General features: G+C 47.9%; 1 protein-coding gene and 1 pseudogene across 6 annotated transcripts; both read left to right on the forward strand.

Moving 5' to 3' along the window:
- Positions 1-54: 54 nt before the first annotated feature.
- On the forward strand, positions 55-19,280 carry TIRAP (TIR domain containing adaptor protein). 6 transcript variants are annotated; one of them, XM_063710614.1, is made up of 7 exons: positions 55-1,149; positions 3,139-5,000; positions 11,378-11,546; positions 12,181-12,303; positions 12,519-12,677; positions 14,196-14,774; positions 15,392-19,280. In XM_063710614.1, exons 5-7 carry the CDS (start codon positions 12,611-12,613, stop codon positions 15,409-15,411), a joined length of 666 nt encoding a protein of 221 aa, XP_063566684.1. In that variant the 5' UTR covers positions 55-1,149; positions 3,139-5,000; positions 11,378-11,546; positions 12,181-12,303; positions 12,519-12,610; the 3' UTR covers positions 15,412-19,280. The 6 variants fall into 6 exon arrangements, 5 of the variants coding, with proteins under 5 accessions (XP_063566684.1, XP_055210158.1, XP_055210156.1 ...); XM_055354183.2 differs by lacking the exon at positions 11,378-11,546; XM_055354181.2 differs by lacking the exon at positions 15,392-19,280 and having other exon boundaries at positions 14,196-15,007.
- Positions 3,502-3,599, forward strand: LOC115936406 (uncharacterized; annotated as a pseudogene).
- Positions 19,281-19,425: the final 145 nt, after the last annotated feature.

The raw sequence follows: 19,425 nt of genomic DNA on the forward strand, positions 1-19,425 counted from the left end.
AGCAGGAGTTTTTGAAGCACCCCATTAGCCTTATACAAGGACAGGGAGTTTTTTTAAAAAAAACAAAACAAAACACGAGCACAAACCTACCTTTCATTAGTTAAATCCTTGAGCGGTGCAGTATCACACAGATTCTGTGTCCGTAGTCTTAGCAGGAAGATTGGGAATTTGGCATAAACCATGCCACTGTTTCCGTGAACCCAAGTTACTTTTTCCCAGATTACTCTGGTTTTGTTTGGTGTGCCACCAGAAGTCGCTGTGTGGTTCTTTGCTTTGTGTACATGAGCACATCTCTTGCCCAAATAGAATTCAGTTTCATCCCAGGCATAAATGCTGAAATTTTAAGAAGAGCTGTGTGCCCCCTTTGGTTCTGGAAACCCCACGTACAGCCAGCAAAAATGGCCTTGGACCACAGCCTTCCTGTTCCCAGCAAGCCTCCACAGGCTCCAAGATGGCAGACAGAGTCCTTCTTAGATCCTAGGTGGTAGGCACTTGCTTGTAAGCAAGTGCCTCCCATTCCTGAGTTCCTGCAGGGAGTTTGGTTGTAAAGAAGAGGGATGGGTTTGTCCATCTATTCTACCAAAATTTATTCAGCCCAGCTGTTGGCCAGGGTCAGGGTCACATGTTGAGATACACCAGCAAGCAAAACATAGTCATGTCTTTGCTGGAACTTTCATAGCCCTGCCCCTCCTAGCCTTTCACCCCTAGATCAGATACAGTGTGACCCCCACAGTGCTGGCATAAGCACACAACACAGACACCTCACCCAGGGTGGGAGTAGGAGGGTGGCAAAGGGGTTTCTCCATGAAGCTCCTTGAGGGAAGTTGACCTCTGAGCTGAACCTAAAGGATGGGCATTTAGTGAAGTGAATGCAAGGTGGCCAAGGGAGGATCCAGGCTGAGGGCAAACCATATGTAAAGGCCCAGAGACAAGAATTAATACGATTCAGGGATTTGTCCTAGTCCACTTGGGCAGCTATCACAACATATCCTAGACTGGGTAATTTATAAATAATAGAGATGTATTGCTCACAGTTCTAGACACTGGGAAGTCCAAGATCAAGGCACCAGCAGATTCAATGTCTAGTAAAGGCCTGCTTTCTGCTTCGAAGATGGTGCTTTCTCACTGCATCCTCACATGGCAGAAGGGGTAAGGCAACTTCTTTCAACCTCTTCTAAGAACACTCGTCCCTTTCATGAGGGTAGAGTCCATATGACTTAATCACATCCCCAAAAGCCTCGCCTCTTAACACTACTATCACATTGGGTATCAGGTTCCAACATAGGACTTTAGGGAGGACACCAACATTCAGACCACAGCAGGATTCAGTGTGACTGTTTCTGCCTGGATCGTGGAGTGCGAGAAGAGGAACTAGAGCCACTGAGGGGTTTTAAACAGGAGCAACACGATCAGATTTTCCTTTTAGAAGAATCACCTGGGTGACCTTGTGGAGAGCAGATGAGGATGTCAAGGCAGGCAGCAAGGAGGCCAGATGGAGGCTGTGGTTGCAGTCCGTGTGGCAGGGACAGGGAGTGCCTGAACCATCATGGCAAGAGTCAGATGGATCCCAGGGTGACGCCAGCAACAAGAAGTGGGTTAAGTCGGATGGCCAGGTTTCTGGATGGAGGTTTTACCCCTCCCAGAGATGAGGAGCACCAGGGAGGAGCGGAGTGAGGGACAGAATGAGTGGTGCAGTCTGGGATGTGGTGAATGAGGGTACCTGTAGGACATCCCTCAAATAGGGGGTTGGGCTGATTGCCATGGTCCTTGGGGGAAGATCTGGGCTGTAGATAGTGATGTGGACATCATGGAACAGGATGGCATCACCCCAGAGGGTAGAGTAGGGGGCCAAGGAGGGAAGCTGGAGGGACCCCACCAACATTTAAGGGACAGACCAGAGAAGGGGACACTGAAGAGGTGCCCACAGAGACAGGAGAAAAGCCAGGAGAGTGTGGTGTCGTGAAGCTAAGGAGGAAGTGATCACGGTGCCTGCTGGATTCGGTCCCAAGTAGGTCAGTGGTGGCCTCACTCAAGAAGAGCAGTTTCAGTGGAATTTGAGGTGTGGACACTTGCACAGAAGGAGAAGTGAATGGGAATAGAAACAGCTGGTAAACTGCCCACTCCGCCTTGAAAGTGGCCTTTGGGATTGGGCGCGGTGGCTCACAGTTGTAATCCCAGGACTCTGGGAGGCCGAGGTGGGAAGATCGCTTGAGCCTACGAGTTCGAGACCAGCTTGGGCAACATGGCAAAATCCTGTCTCTACAAAAAATACAAAAATTAGCCAAGCGTGGTGGCATGCACCTGTAGTCCCAGCTATTAATACGTGGGAGGCTGAGGCAGGAGGATCACTTGAGCCTTGGAGGTTGAGGCTGCAGTGAGCTGTGAGGCACCACTGCACTCCAGCCTGGGTGAAGGAGTAAGACCCTATCTCAAAAACAAAAAACAACAGAAAAAGTGGCCTTTGTGGAGAAGGATGAAAGGGAGGGAAGAAATGATGGAGGTGGGCTTTACTAATGGCAGGGGAGGAGATGTGCTACCAGTGAGGTAACAGCAGAAGCCCCTGAGGTTGGGGTGAGGGGGCCAGGCCTAAGGCGGAAGCCAGAAGAGGAAGAAGGCGGTGCTGAAAGACAGGAAGGAACTTGCCAGGGATACGCAGGAGGGACAAGCTGACATCCGGGTTGACCCTGTGAAGTTCCCCTAGGTGCCAGCCAGTTGCTCCCTTCAGCATGGACATTCCAATCTCAGGGCAAAAGGGAAAAGGCCTTCAAGTGTTTCTCACCCAGAAGCTGCTGCCTTCCACACACTGAGTACTATGTTTATTAAGAAGCACTGAGGCCTGTAATCCCAGCACTTTGGGAGGCGGAGGTGGGCAGATCACCTCAGGTCAGGAGTTCGAGACCAGCCTGACCAACACGGAGAACTCCCGTCTCTAGTAAAAATACAAAATTAGCCGGGCATGGTGGGGTGTGCCTGTAATTCCAGCTACTCAGGAGGCAGAGGCAGGAGAATTGCTTGAACCCTGGAGGCGGAGGTTGCAGTGAGCTGAGATTGCGCCATTGCACTCCAGCCTGGGCAACAAGAGTGAAACTCCATCTCAAAAAAAAAAAAGCACTGAGCAACTCTCCTGTCCTCCCACAGGGCTGTACTTCAAGCTGTGGGCAAGCCCTTACCATCGCCTCCGTGCATCTGTCTTCCCCCCTGAACTGTGCAGAGCTGGGACCAAGCCTTCTTCATCCTTGCCCGACACTCAGCTGCCCCAACACTTGGCCCATACTTGGCGCCGTCAAGGCCTGTTTATCTGAGTGTTCCTCGAGTGTCCTTCTGCTCTGGCTGGAGCCTGAAGAACCATCCCTGGCCTCGGGGAATTTTTACTCTAAAGTGGGAGATAAGCAGCAGAGCACAGGCTCTTTACAATGAAAAGCACTATGGCCTTTGAGGGATGGAGGTGGGAAGTCTGGGTTAAGCAAAGCTTTCCTGAATAAGCTGCAAAAATGGGCCTTGATCCCTTTGTAGCTCATAAGCATGATGATTGGGTGTTCACGCACACGTGTGAGATGTGCCTCCCTTAAACCTTGTTAAGGGTTGTTACCCGTGTGATGGGAAAAAAAAGAAAAAGGAAACAAACCAAAAAACCGCAAAAATAGGCCTTGCTAGAAGAAGGGCGTTTTGCAGAGCGGAGTTGGGGAAAAGGAGGGCCCTGGGCGGAGGTGTACTTGGTAGAGTCAAAGCAAACTGGGCATTTGGGTGCAGTGCCAAGTGCCTGATCTACTTTATGTAGACTCATCTAATCCTTGCAAGAACACCAGCAACCAGATACCATAATGTGATGAAGGAAGCAAGCCTAGAAAACTTGCTTGACTTCACCAAGGCCACACAACTAGTAAGTGATGAGCGCTGGTTGTGAACCCAGGCAGTTGACTCCAGAGCCCTCCCAGGATGGGCAGCTCATCCGCTTTGGCGGGCTGGTGAGAAAAGGAGGAAATCAAATTGGAGGGGGAGATCATGAATCTTACATGGCCTAATTAAACTATCTCCACCCTCCAGCATTTCGTGCACATAGTTTTAGGATAGGGTTTCCCAAACTGGCATGGCCTGGAGCAAGACGCTCAGGAAGACATTCACATTTCTTGTAGAGTGAAACAAGTGTGGGGAATGCTCCGTTCCCTTCTCCCCAAGGTGCTTCACAGCGCTCACGAACATCTGAAGAGCTCTCAGAAGTGGGAGGCAAAGGCATCTCTTTCACCCAGGACTTCCAGCATCTTGCCTACACCACGCTGTTTGCAGCGGCTCTGCAGCATACTGCAGCGCTGTTCACAACGCCCATGTGGGATCACCGCTTAGAGAAGCAAAGAAAGCACTTTGGCATAAAACGGGGTTTCCATCCTCATCGGCATCAACCAGTGTCTGGGACAGGAACTGGCGGCCGCTGCGGCCTGGCTTCCCAGCTGCCGCCCGGGTCTGCCCCTCCTACACTGCAGCCCCGTACACCCCTCGCTGTGTGTGACCTTTGGAAAAGTTCCATCTCTCCAAGCTTCATGTTTCTCATTTGTATAAAAGGAAAAAGGTATGAACACCCCCCTTGCAGGGTGTTAGGAGGATTAAATGGGCGGAATAGGGTGTTTTTTTTCCCTTCTCCCCCGCCTAGAACAAAACCCAGGTTTCAGGTTGTCACGGTGGGCGCCGGGGGACCCTGGCCACGGGCTCCTCTCCGAGTTGCTGCGGACCGCCCCAACGCAGCTAGCGGAGAGGACGGGAGCCCGGAGTCACGCAGAAGCCAGGCTGGCCGGGGCTCGGGCCGCAGTGGATACAGGGGCTGCCCCGTCCCGCGTCTCCCGCAGCCGGATTGTGCCCGAGAGTCTCCCGGGTCTGGACTGGGCCTGGCGGCGTGGGAGGGGCAGTGCGGCGGGCGGCGCTTCCGGAGAGCGGGGCCTGCGCGCTGCTCTTCCCCGCGGAGCCCGCGCAGTCCGCGCAGCCCTCATCGCAACTGGGCCCGCGCGCAGGTGAGCCCGGGGCGGGGTCGCGGGGGACCGGGAGGCGCGGCGGGGCTCCGTGGGGTGGGCGACGGAGCGCGGACGGCCTGGGCCCCGGAGTCCCGGCCCCACCGAGAGCCGCAGGGGTCCGCGCCGCCTCCGGTCCGGCCTTGCCCTGCTGGCGGCACATCCGCTTCCCTTCTTCACCTTTCTGGCACCCGCAACACGCAAGCGGCATGAAAGGGCCCTCCGAGGAGAATGTCACCTTTTCTGTCGCAAAGAAGCTCGCGCGGGGCGGCTCCCCTTTCGCTTGCCTCGCTGGAAGAGCCTGGCGCTCAGTGCGTTGTGGATATCGTTTCTCCTCACATTCTTCTCTGCTCCGGTCACAGCCTCTTCCTCTGCTCTTCGGGTTGTCATTGTGGCAGTGATTCAGCAAGTGCATAATATTAGGGTCAGGGACCTATCGAGGCATTACACCACAGGCATGGGCAGCTACACACGGGCTGGGCAGCCACTGTGCCAACGACTAGGGTGACCGCGGTGGACCAGACAGATCCAGTCTTCTGGTCCCCAGGGGACAGACAGGTACGCTAGAATCACAGCATACCCTAGAAGTGCAACAGAGAGGGGGAAGTGTGGAGAACTCCCGTTGAAACACCAAACCTAGGGGACACCAGGATCAGGAATGACTCAGAGGGAACCACATGTGGTTATTTTTTAGATTTAAAAGAGTTGATATGTAGGCACACAAATCATAAGTTTACAGCTCAACCATTTTCCATAACACGCACATTTCCTGATTCAGAGCAATCAATAAAACATGACTACATCCCTGGCTTCTAACTCCATAAAATAGGTTTCCCTGTTTTGGATTTTCCATCCATGGAATCATACATCATGTACTTTTTTTTTTTTTTTTTTGAGATGGAGTTTCGCTTTTGTCCTCTGGGCTGGAGTGCAGTGGCGCAATCTCGGTTCACTGCAACCTCCGCCTTGTGGGTTCAAGCGATTTTCCTGCCTCCTCCCGAGTAGCTGGGATTACAGGCGCCTGCCACCACGCCCGGCTAATTGTTGCATTTTCAGTAGCGACGGGGTTTCGCCATATTGGCCAGGGTGGTCTCGAACTCCTGAACTCAGGTGATCCGTCTGCCTCAGCCTTCCAGAGTGCTGGGATTACAGGCGTGAACCATCGCGCCCAGCCCTTCATGTACTCTTACGTGTGTGACATCTGACATTCAGTATGTTTTGTGATATTCACCCATGTTTAGTTAGCAGTTTATTCTTGTTGGTATATAATATTCCATTGTATGACTAGACCACAATTTATTTATCCATTCTACTGGACACCGGTTGATGGACAGTCGTTTCCACTGTGGGGTTATTTTGTATCTTGCTGCTACAGACATTCTTGTGAATGTCTTTTGGTAAACATCTGTAAGCAGGCGGGGAACAGTGGCTCACACCTGTAATCCCAGCACTTTGGGAGGCTGAGGCAGGCAGATTACGAGGTCAGGAATTTGAGACCAGCCTAGTCAATATGGTGAAACCCCGTCTCTACTAAAAATACAAAAATCAGCCAGGCGTGATGGCGGGTGTCGGTAGTCCCAGCTATTTGGGAGGTTGAGGCAGGAGAATCGCTTGAACCCGGGAGGCAGAGGTTGCAGTGAGCCGAGATTATGCCACTGCACTCCAGCCCGGGCGACAGAGGGAGACTCCGTCTCAAAAAAAAAAAAAAAAAAAAAAAGTAAGCACTGCTGTTTGAGTATATTTGTAGGACTGAAATTGCTGATGCTCATCTTAGTCTATGGCCAAACACTTCTCCACCAGCAGTGTTCGAGTTCCCATCCCTGCACACTCTTACCACTACTTGATAGTCTTTTTCTCTGTAGCCATTTGGCTGAGTGCCCAGCAGTGATGCATTGAGGTTTTAGTTTGCATTTCTCTGATGACTAATGAACTGTTTTTATGTCTATTGCTCATTTGAATATTCCTTTTGTGAAGTGCCTGCTCAATTCTTCTGCTCATTTTTCTGTCGTCTTACTAGTTCCATTGAATCCTTGAAATATTTGTGATATAAGACATTTATTGGATATATGTGTGTGTGTGTGTGTGTGTGTGTATATATATATATATATAATTTGATTTTTGAGATGGAGTCTCTCTCACCCAGGCTGCAGTGCAATGGCGCAGTCTCAGCTCACTGCAACCTCCGTCTCCCGGGTTCAAGCGATTCTCCTGCTTTAGCCTCCCGAGTAGCTGGGATTACAGGCACCCACCACCACACCCAGCTAATTTTTGTATTTTTAGTAGAGATGGGGTTTCACCATGTTCGCCAGGCTGGTCTTGAACTCCTGACCTAGTAATCCGCCCGCCTCGGCCTCCCAAAGTGCCGGGATTACAGGTGTGAGCCACTGTGCCCAGCCCTGGATATATATTTTTAAACATTTTAACCCTTGGGAGATTGCCTTTTCATTCTCCTATTTATGTCTTTTGATGAACAGAAGTTCTTCATTCTAATGTTTTTTATTTTATCATTTTTTCCCCTTATAGTTGTATTATTTGAGTCTGGTTTTTAAAAAATCTTCCCTAGCAAGAAGACTCAGATAAAAGTAAAATTAAAGCTGGGCATGGTGGCTCACGCCTGTAATCCCAGCACTTTGGGAGGCTGAGGTGGGCGGATCACTTGAGGCCACGAGTTAAGAGACCAGCTTGGCCAACAAAGCAAGATCCTGTCTGTATCAAGAAAAATTAAAAAATGAAAAAAATAAATTAGGTAGGTGTGGTGGCTCACGTCTTTAATTCCAGCTACTCTAGAGGTTGAGATGGAAGACTGCTTGAGCCTTGGAGGTTGAGGCTGCAGTGAGCTGTAATCACAACACTGCACTCCAGCCTGGGTGACAGAGCAAGAACCTCTCTGGAAGAAAAAAAAAAAAAAAAAAAAAAAAAGGTGGGGTGTGGTGGCTCATGCCTGTATGTAATCCCAGCACTTTGGGAGGCTGAGGCGGGCCAATCACTTGAGGTCATGAGTTCCAGACCAGCCTGGTCAACATGGTAAAACCCCATGTCTACTAAAAATACAAAAATTAGCTGGACGTGGTGGCGAGCACCTGTAGTCCCAGCTACTCAGGAGGCTGAGGCACAAGAATCACTTGAACCCAGGAGGCAGAGGTTGCAGTGAGCTGAGATTGTGCCACTGCACTCCAGCCTAGGTAATGGAATGAGTCTGTCTGAAAAAAAAAGAAAGTCATGGGTCCTTCTCACAGTCCCAGGTGTGAACACAGGGGGCCACCGTAGGTCTGCACCATAGTCTACAAACCTCTTTGAGAACACTGTATTGTGTCTATCAAGCTATAAATGAATTATATTCAGGACTTTAAGTGACATTGTCCTGCAAACCATAATTAATCCTACCCAAATGTTTTAGCAAGTGTTTGAGAACAAAACAGCCTTTGAAACCGAAATTCTTTTAAATGTAAAGTCAAAGTCAGGTGAAGTGTAGATGGTAATTTATTTATTTAAAGATGTAAAAACTGTTTCAAACAATTTGAACCTTTAAACAGACCAGGTTTTAGCACTCAACTGAAATCCAATACTTTCTCCATTCATTGGCCTGATCTAATCAGACACAGTGTAGTAGTTTCCTATTGCTGCTGTAACAAATTGCCACAAAGTTAGTGGCCTCAAACAACACACATTGATTATCCTGCCGTTCTAAGATGGGTCAGCAAGGCCGTGCTCCTTCTGAAGGCTCCAGGAAAGAACCCATGGACTTGCCTTTTCCAGCTTCTAGAGACCACCTGCATCCCACTGCCGCCTGCTTCCCTTGGCACAGCTCTTTCGTCTGCCTCAGACCTTCCTGCCTCCCTCTTGAAAGGATCTTTGTGGTTACATTAAACTCACCTGGGTAATCCAGGAATCCCTCCCCATCACAAGGTTCTTAATCACAGCTGCCGAATCCCCTTTTGCCATGGAAGGTAACATATTCTCAGTTCCGGGGATTAGGATGTGGGCCTCTTTGTGGGCCACTATTCTGTCTACCCCAGATAGTGATTCCTGCTTAACAGAAATCGAATATGAACTCTAAGAGATGCATATTCTAATTATATGCCTTCACAGGCTCCAGTACATTCCCTATATAATAGAAATTGGAGACCAGTTTGATATTGGATACTAAATACACTTTGGATTTTTTTTTTTTTTATTTTTGAGACTTGAGTCTTGCTCTGTTGCCCAGGCTGGAGTGCAGTGGCATGATCTCGGCTCACTGCAACCTCCACCTCCTGGGTTCAAGTGATTCTCCTGCGTCAGCCTCCTGAGCAGCTGGGGTTACAGGCACGCACCACCACGCTTAGCTAATTTTTGTATTTTTAGTAGAGACAGGGTTTCACCATGTTGGCCAGGCTGATCTCAAATTCCTGACCTCATGATCCGCCCACCTCGGCCTCCCAAAGTGCTGGGATTACAGGCATGAGCCACTGTGCCCGGCCCACTTTGGATTTTATACAGCAAAACTCCATAATGTTTCCTTTACATCAATTTCTGCACATAATATTGGAAAAGCATTCTAGAAAGCACTAAAGGTATTGTGCTACTTCTTTTCTGAAGAAATTCTTTACTAATTTTCTTTTCTTTATTTTTTTGAGATCGAATCTCGCTCTGTCACCCAGGCTGGAGCACAGTGGTGCGATCTCGGCTCACTGCAACCTCTGCCTCCCAGGTTCAAGGGATTATCCAGCCTCAGCCACCCAAGTAGCTAGGATTACAGGTGTGCGACACCATGCCTGGCTAATTTTTGTATTTTTAGTAGAGACAGGGTTTCGACCTGTCGGCCAGGCTGGTCTTGAACTCCTGAGCTCACATGATCTGCCCACCTCGGCCTCCCAAAGTGCTGGGATTACAGGCATGAGCCACTGAGCCCGTTCCCTTTACTAATTTTCTATCAAGTCATAGTTCTTACAAAGTGGGTATTTTTGGTATGATTCTACTTTATGAATTTTTTCAAAGCACAAAGAAAGTGACTGTGTATTAGACCACACAGCAAATCAGAGAATAGGCAGAGCTAGTGAGTAGAGCCTCCAGTTGGAGATTTGGGTTCATTACCTTACCTACTTGTCAACCACATCTCAAGATATGATGACAGTTACCAGGTCTTGGAAAGATTAACACGTGTTTGAATGTGTGACAGTTCCACAGCTCCAGCTACAAAAGAACTGAAAAGGAACAGGGAAGGTGCATGGCGTCTTGGATTCCAGGAAGTAGGCAGTGTGTATGGTTACTGGAATTCACCTGCCATCTTGCTCAATTATCCTGTCAAAGGTGCTGTTATTTTTCTCTTTAAAACGTTTCCACGTTTCTCATGAGGGCTTATACCACCGCACTTCTGGTGGCATATACTGCTGGACAACTGGATTTCTTCTTAACCAAGCAATGGAAAAGCAATTTCCCCCAATTAGCATGCGTTGCCAAAAGGGCAAGTCATTTCATAAAATGAGAAACTGAAACTTTAAAATCTACATATATTAAGCAGATTAACATATTATGTTAATTTTTAACCTTTAGAATATTTACAAATCAAATGATGCTCTAGTTTACAAGTGCACCAAGGCCAAATAATTAATATTAAAATTAAAACAGAATTGAAAAAATATTTAAATAATGCAAAAACCAAGTGACATCATGTTTACTACTGGGGGCAAAAAGGCATCCTGAACGGCCCTAGCTGCAGCCTACCACTTAGGCTGTCTGAAATCCCAAGCATATTAGGAAAGAAAAGAAACTCATATACATACTCATAGTCAACGTCCAGTGCCTTTTTGGTGGCTTCACATTTAGCTGTGTTGCTTTCTCAGATGTCTTCTCTGGTTCCTGTACCCATTCCAACTCTTTGCTCTGCCTCCTTTGCTGCTATGGTTTAAGTTCTACTTCTTTTTTGAACTTTGATATATGATCACAAATCCTCAGCATCCCTTGTCTTCTACGCATCAGTGAACAAAGCATTAATGTGCAGCATAGAATGACATTCTTTAATTTTTTTTTTTGAGATGGAGTTTCGCTCTTGTTGCCCAGGCTGGAGTGCAGTGGTATAATCTCAGCTCACTGCAACCTCCGCCTCCAGGTTCAAGAGATTCTTCTGCCTCAGCCTCCCAAGTAGCTGGGATTATAGGTGCCTGCCACCATGCCCAGCTAATTTTTGTATTTTCAGTAGAGACAGGGGTTTTACCATGTTGGCCAGGCTAGGCTTGAACTCCTGACCTCAGGTGATCCGCCGCCTTGGCCTCCCAAAGTGCTAGGATTACAGGCGTGAGCCCTTGTGCCTGGCCACATTCTTTAAATTTTGAAACCTTTTATTTTAGTGTGTCTAATAATACTTGCTTCCATGAGTTCTCAGGTTTGTTTTGATCTCACAGATCCACCAAAGAGAAAGCAGCCCTGTGCCAGTTGCTCTGCCAGCCTTTCACAGGAGAAGTGTCACTAGAATACTACAGCCCCCACAGGCTCTGCTCCACAGAAACTTAAGGCTGAAAGAGTGTCCGCCATCAGGGACATCCTCTGTCACTACGGCGGGAAGAGAACATGGCAGGTTGCCTTTCTAAGGGATTCTTGGGCCTTTGTATTTCCATATAAATTTAGAAGCAGTCTGACAACCTCCCCACCAAAAAACCTAAAAAACAAAAATCTTCTAGACTTTGGAACAGCACTGAATTAATGATCAGTTTGGGAAACATTAACATTACAAGTTTTATAAGCCATGAACATAATATATCCCTCCAATATCTAGATTATTTTATATACATAGTAGCCCACATTTTCTAAGCATGTATTACATGCCAGGCACCATTAGGACTTTACATAAATTATTTCATTTAATCTTCACAATAATGCTGAGAAGGAGGCTCTAGTACTTCCATTTCACGGATGGAGAAACTGGAGTTTAGCAAGGTGGCCAAAGGTCATGGTTAACCAGAGATGAGAATCAGGCACTCTACCTGCAGTCTGCAGTCTGTACCACTTTTTGACATGACCTTCCTGAGCTGACGGCTGCAGGAGCGATGGGTCTATGGATGGAGTTATTCAGGGGGAGGCAGACTTGGAGGAAGAGTTTCCCAAGATTTCCTGCATGTGCTCTCTCTCTACTGTTCAGCTTCTGTCTATCTATCTGGATACGTAATTATTTGTCCAAATAGCAACTGTCCTTCTTCTGCCATTTCAGGCCTTACATAGGAAGTCTTCTAAAGAGCTGCCTGCCAGCTGCCCTTCCCCAGATCCCGAATATCCTCCTGGCCAGGTGGAGCAGAGAACAGTTCCTCAGCTGGTCATGCTGAGCTCATACCCTGTAAGTCTGACCACACTACACAGCTTTGGCTTTATCTAGAATCCAGCTCCAATCACAGTTGTGTCTGGCCCTAATCTCATGAGGAATGAAGGACCCATTTAGAGAAGAAGCCTCTGTCAGGCATTAGGAGAGAAACAACTTCGCAGAGCTCATCCATGGGGAATGAGAGCAGGGTAAGTGCAGCCTTTGTGATTCTCTCTCTCTGCCCTCTGTAGGATGGCTGCTCCATGAGGTCAAGACTGGGTCTCCTCCCTCCTCCCCCTTCACCAATGCCTGGTCTCACGGGGCTAGTTTTGACCCCCATGCTATGGCATCATCGACCTCCCTCCCAGCTCCTGGCTCTCGGCCTAAGAAGCCTCTAGGCAAGATGGCTGGTGAGTGGAACCGGACTCGCGACTCTGCTGTGTTCCTGAGTGTAGCGCTCAGCCTCCATAGGGCGCGGTGGGAGGCCTGCCTGGTCCAAACTCAGAGAGACGCAGCAAGGCTGACGTGGGGAACTCCTGACCTGAATTCAGGGCCTGGATGCTTTGTGGAGAGTGAGGAGGGGAGGCCTGCGTCAGCTCAGCCAGATCTTTATCCTTTTGACTCAAAGGTTTTCCAGGCCTGCTCAGCTAGCTTTCCTAGCCTGGAAACCACTGTGCTGAGTGCTTAACACTGTCTCTTGTCGTCCAAATCTTTGTTCCAGAACCATTTAGAGGAGAAGCCAAGCAGAGAGAGAAAATGAATCAATCCCCACCACAACTATCTGTCCTTATCAAAGGCTGGGGAAGCTGTTTTCATCTCCTTATGGAGTCCCATACTCCAAACACAGACCTGAGCAGTGTTTCTCCCCCACAGACTGGTTCAGGCAGACCCTGCTGAAGAAGCCCAAGAAGAGGCCCGGCTCCCTGACATACCTGACACTGCATTATCTCAGTTAACTTTCAGCAACTAAGACAGGTCCACAAGTCCACAGTCAAAGCCGTGTCCCTGACTCCAGAGTGTGGGTTCTGAATCACGAAGCTCTCCGCTCCTCAGCAACTCTGAGCAGTAGCCTCTTCCCCATTTAGCGACAATCTAGGATTTCTTGGGGCCAAATAGATGCCAGTCCTCCGTACCCCTTCCTTCCTGTATACGTAGCCCTTCCTAATCTAAGTCCACCTCCCCTCAGTGCTGAAAGTGGGCTTCGGGACTGATGGATCCTTGCTAGCATAACGTAGCTCTGCCTGCAGACTCCCAGTGGTTGACTAGTCAGCTCTAGTGGGAAGTTCTGCTTAAGGTGGGCTGGGCTGGGGGTACCAGATATCAAAGGGCCTGGAGTAGTGCAAGGCCATTTCTCCTAACCAGGCTGGTGGAACACTCTCACATAAGGATTCCAGAGTTCTGACACGTCCAAAACCTTTACCTTTAGAGGGCACTTTTAGGCAAGTCCCAAAAGATAAAAATAGCAGAGTGCTGGGCACAGTGGCTCACACCTGTAATCCCAGCACTTTGGGAGGCTGAGGCGGGCAGATCACGAGGTCAGAAGTTCAAGACCAGCCTGACCAACATGGTGAAACCCGTCTCTACTAAAAATACAAAAATTAGCCAGGTGTGGTGGTGCATGCCTGTAATCCCAGCTACTCAGGAGGCTGAGGCAGGAGAATCGCTTGAACCTGGGAGGCAGAGGTTGCAGTGAGCCAAGATCGCACCACTGTACTCCAGCCTGGGTGAGAGTGAGACTCTGTCTCAAAAAAAAAAAAAAAAAAAAAAAAAATAGTGGAGCAACAGGTCTCTGAGAATAAGATGTTTCCCAGTGCAGGGAGGTGGGCTGCAGTCTGTCTGTCCTCCCTGTGAGGTGGGGCTCCTCCCTGTGTGGGCAGTGAGAGGGCACCTGGTAACACACAGGCCTGAGCAGTGTTTCTCCCCTACAGACTGGTTCAGGCAGACCCTGCTGAAGAAACCCAAGAAGAGGCCCAACTCCCCAGAAAGCGCCTCCAGCGATGCTTCACAGCCTACCTCACAGGACAGCCCACTACCCCCAAGCCTCAGCTCAGTCACGTCTCCCAGCCTGCCACCCACACATACGAGTGACAGCGGCAGTAGTCGCTGGAGCAAAGACTATGACGTCTGCGTGTGCCACAGTGAGGAAGACCTGGTGGCCGCCCAGGACCTGGTCTCCTACTTGGAAGGCAGCACTGCCAGCCTGCGCTGCTTCCTGCAACTCCGGGATGCAACCCCAGGCGGCGCTATCGTGTCCGAGCTGTGCCAGGCACTGAGCAGTAGTCACTGCCGGGTGCTGCTCATCACGCCGGGCTTCCTTCAGGACCCCTGGTGCAAGTACCAGATGCTGCAGGCCCTGACCGAGGCTCCAGGGGCCGAGGGCTGCACCATCCCCCTGCTGTCGGGCCTCAGCAGAGCTGCCTACCCACCTGAGCTCCGATTCATGTACTACGTCGATGGCAGGGGCCCTGATGGTGGCTTTCGTCAAGTCAAAGAAGCTGTCATGCGTTGTAAGCTACTACAGGAGGGAGAAGGGGAACGGGATTCAGCTACAGTATCTGATCTACTTTGACTTTTAGGAGACAGCCCTGTAGCCTAGTAGTTCAAAGCGCAGCTTCTGGAAAAGGCTGTCAGGGTTTGTATCCTGGCTCCTGCATTTATTAACCCATAAAAAGTAACTTGGTCAAGTTACTCACCCGCTCTGTGCCTTGGTTTCCTCACTGACCAACAGGTTTCCATTGCTATGAAATGAGAACAGTATATACACTAAGGGCTCAGAACATGGCCTAGCACATGTATTCATAACAGGCAGCGCCTAGCACAAATCAGGTCCTCAAGTTAATAGCTAGTAGTAGTAACAGTAATAGCATTAAGTTTCTCTGAGATCAGGCTGGAGATGTCCATCAAGAGCTGGGAAGGTGCCAGGAGGGACATTGGTTTAATAAGGCAAAATGATGCAAAATAATAGGAAAGAAGTGCATATAAGTATATCTGGGGAGGGCCATGCTATTGCAGTAGGTTTGGAAGTGTGGTAATAGATAAAAAGATAGAAGAGGCAGGACCTGTTGGGGAAAACAGAGATGCTGGGTTTGGGAGGTGTGACAACGCTGTGATTGGTCTCTTTCAGATCTGCAGACACTCAGTTGACACTTGTTATATCCTGGGACCCCGGAAGTTGGAGTAAAGCTAGAAACAGAAAACCCATGCAGGGCCTCGGATTCCCACAGATGTGACAAGAGGTATAGGGAGTGAGTCGCAGCGCTTTGCTCGTGACCCTGGGATCAGAGCACCCATCAGGCTTCCATTACTGTGGGCTCCCTAAGAAGACCATGAAGAGCTTGGGGACTCCCCCAGGAAGGCCATGAAGCTGGGGATTCCCCCTAGGAAAGCCATGAGGAAGCTGGGGACTCCCCAAGAAGGCCATGAGGAAGCCAGAAATTGGAGGTGGTACTGATCAATGATGGCCAGCAGGACTCATCTCCTGCGTAACTGGACAGGAAGCCTGGCACCCACTTCTGTCTTCCCCTGGAACTGGGCACTGGCGTACACTGGTATCCCTCCTAAAGAAGTGACTCACCTGACTGATCAGCAAGAAGCCTAGATTGCAGGCCTCACCATGGATGGTCTTCCCATTTGCCTGGGGGAAACCCTGGAATGGGCGTCAGGAGAAAGCAACAAGAATCCAGTCCTTCACACTCACACTACTCTGTTCCTCTTCCCAGAGACATCGATTCACTTCAGAAAGCTGTAGGGAAGATGCAGTCAGCACTGCACTGTATTTTTTATTTATTGCCTAGGTGCCATTAAAGACACAAACCTAGAAGCCTAGAAGCCATTCTGAATATGGGGGTGGGGTGGTGGAGGGAGCAAGTGAAGAGATGGGAATCCAGGGCTCAGGGTTCAACGCCTTCACCTGAGATCACAAGCCCATGGATGCTGTGACATCTGGGAGCTTCATCAGTGGTCTGGCTAAAGCTGATACTTTCACAGTCACCATCTTCACCTTTGGACTGGGAAGAATCACCATTTTTCTTCTGGCAGATGACTGTATTCCTTATAGGACAGGCAAGGTTTCATTCATCTGTTCTCAGTAAGTTTGTTGTTGAACTGAAATGAATTTCATTATTTCCTCCAATGTGTACTTTTGTGCCCCCCTCTCACTTCTCCCTATCATGACCCCTCTTTTGCTGAAAAAATTTTTATTATTTTTTCTATCTCTAGTTCTAGAAAGAGAAAATTTATTTTTTAAATTATAAACTATTTTGCCGGGCGCCATGGCTCACACCTGTAATCTCAGCACTTTGGGAGGCTGAGGCAGGTGGATCATCTGAGGTCAGGAGTTGAAGACCAGCCTGGCCAATATGGTGAAACCCTGTCTCTACTAAAAAAAAAAAAAATCAGCTGGGTATGGTGGCGGGGGCCTGTAATCTCAACTACTCGGGAGGTTGAGGCAGGAGAATTGCTTGAACCTGGGAGGTGGAGACTGCAGTGAGCCGAAATCACGCCACTGCACTCCAGCCTGGGCAACTGAGCGAGACTCTGTCTCAAAAAAAAAAGGCCAGGCGTGGTGGCTCATGCCTGTAATCCTAGTACTTTGGGAGGCTGAGGTGGGCAGAACACAAGGTCAAGAGATCGAGACCATCCTGGCCAACATGGTGAAACCCCATCTCTACTAAAAATACAAAAATTAGCTGGGCGTGGTGGCGTGGGCCTGTAGTCCCAGCTACTCGGGAGGCTGAGGCAGGAGAATTGCTTGAACCTGGGAGGCGGAAGTTGCAGTGAGCCGATATCGCACCACCGCACTCCAGCCTGGGTGACAGAGTGAGACTCCATCTCAAAAAAAAGAAAAAAAGATTATTTTATTATGCACAAAAGGATTAACAAATATGTCCACTCATGTGCCTACCACCCAGTTTAAGAAGCAAAACCTTATCATCCCTTATAGTGGTCCCTTTGTGCCCTGAATTGCAGTCTCCCCTTCCCCCACCAGAAATAACCAGCATTTTGAATTTTGAACTTCTTGCTTTTAGCTTTTCTCTATACATTTACTACATATGTATGCACCTCCACCAGCATACTGTGTACTTTTACATGGTTTTATATTTTATGTAAACAGCGTTACAGCGTTTGTATTCTGCAGATTCCTTGTTCACCAAATGTGAGATTTATCCATGAGGATGGATGACATGCCAGTTATTAATAATACACTTTCATCCCATGATGTAAATATGCCACCATTTAGTTACACATTCTTCTCCAAATGGATATTTGGTGTTCCTAGGTTTTTGCTATTAAAAACAATGAGCCTCTGAACTTTTCTGTACATTTTCACAAGCAAGATTTTCTAGGATTTAGCCTAGAACATCCTGCTGGGGCTGGGCGTGGTGGCTCATGCCTGTAATCCTAACGCTTTGGGAGGCCGAGGCGGGCGCATCACTTGAGGCCAGGCGTTTGAGACCAGCCTGGCCAACATGGTGAAACCCTGTCTTTACTAAAAATACAAAAATTAGCCAGGCACGGTGGTGCATGCCTGTAATCCCAGCTACTTGGGAGGCTGAGGCAGGAGAATTGCTTGAGCCTGGGAGGCAGAGGTTGCAGTGAGCTGAGATATCGCACCACTGCACTCTAGCCTGGGTGACAGAGTGAGACTCCGTCTCAAAAAAAAAAAAAAAAAAGAATATACATACTATTTTTCTACAAGATGCCACAGTTTCTTCCAAATTGGCTGTACCAATTTAAGTTCCTACAATTTGTGTTTAAGAGTTCCCACTTTTTCATGTTCTTGCTAACACTTAGAGTTATCAGATTTTTAAATGTTTGCTAATCTGGTGGATGAAAACTGGTAACCTATTGTCATTTTTTTTCTTTTCATCATTTTTATGAAAAAAAAATCAAGCATATACTGAAAGGAAGAAGTTTGATGAATCCCTATGTGCCCGTCAGCTAGCTTCAACAATGACCAACTCTGAGCTACTCTTTTATCAATAATACCCTACTCATATCTCTCACTCCCCCCAAGATCATTTGAAGCAAATCTCAGAAATCACTTTATTCCTAAATATTTAAATATGCATCTCTAACTTATTAAAATTTTTTTGGTTTTGTTTTTTGTTTTTCTGAGACGGAATTTCACTCTTGTTGCCCAGGCTAGAGTGCAATGGCGCAATCTTGGCTCACTGCAACCTCTGTCTCCCAGGTTCAAGTGATTCTCCTGCCTAAGCCTGGGATTACAGGCATGCACCACCACACCCGGCTAATTTTTGTATTTTTAGTAGAGATGGGGTTTCACCATATTGGCCAGGCTAGTCTTGAACTTCTAACTTCAGGTGATCCACCTGCCTCGGCCTCCCAAAGTGCTGGGATTACAGGCGTGAAGCACCACGCCCAGCCTAAAATAATATTTTACCTTTTACTTTGTGCTTTTTGTGTTTTACTCAGGAAGTCCTCCCCTACATCTGTATTTTCTTCTGTATTTCTTTTCATATTTAGGTCTTTAATCCACCTGGATTTTTTGTTTGGGTTTTTGTTGTTCTTTAGTCAAAGATCCAATTCTTTTTTCTATTTAAATAACCATCATTGACTGACTAGTCCATCCTTACCCCACCCCTACTGATTATGATGTCACTGCTGTCACATATTGTCATACGTGGGGGGCTGTTACTGGGTTCTCCAGTCTCCTCCCTTTATCTGTTTGTGTATCTCTGTGCTGGTGCCACACTGGCTTGTTCACTGATGTTTTTAATAAGCCTGGACCATTTGTATGTCAATTCTTCCTGCTCTTCTTATCCATCAAAAATCACTTTAACTTTTCTTGTTCCTTTATTCTTCCATATAAATTGTTTATTCAACCATCAGGTTCCAGGAAAAAGCCTGTTAGTATTTTCATTGGACTTATATGGAATTTATAGATTTTGAAAAAACAGGTATTTTTATGAGTCTTCCTATTCATAAAAATAGTATGTCTCCATTTACTTATGTCTTTAAGTGTATTTCAATAAAGCCTTCTATCTTTTCCACATTGGTCAGCTCCTCTTTTTATTAGAATTATTCCCTAGCATATTTTCTGTTGCTGTTGTAAAGGGTAATTTTACATTTTTATCTATTACTGATATAAAGAATTGTAATTTATTTCACATATTGATCTAGTATTAAGCAGCATGC

Source organism: Gorilla gorilla, chromosome 9 (genome assembly GCF_029281585.2).
Source record: "Gorilla gorilla gorilla isolate KB3781 chromosome 9, NHGRI_mGorGor1-v2.1_pri, whole genome shotgun sequence".
NCBI classification, from domain to species: Eukaryota; Metazoa; Chordata; class Mammalia; order Primates; family Hominidae; genus Gorilla; species Gorilla gorilla.

Excerpts from the sequence above, each read along its gene's own strand:
- TIRAP (XM_055354181.2), top strand. The coding sequence starts at position 12,611 with ATGGCATCATCGACCTCCCTCCCAGCTCCTGGCTCTCGGCCTAAGAAG. Across the intron at positions 12,678-14,195 it reads GCCTCTAGGCAAGATGGCTG|ACTGGTTCAGGCAGACCCTG; the intron begins GTGAGTGGAACC and ends TCTCCCCTACAG.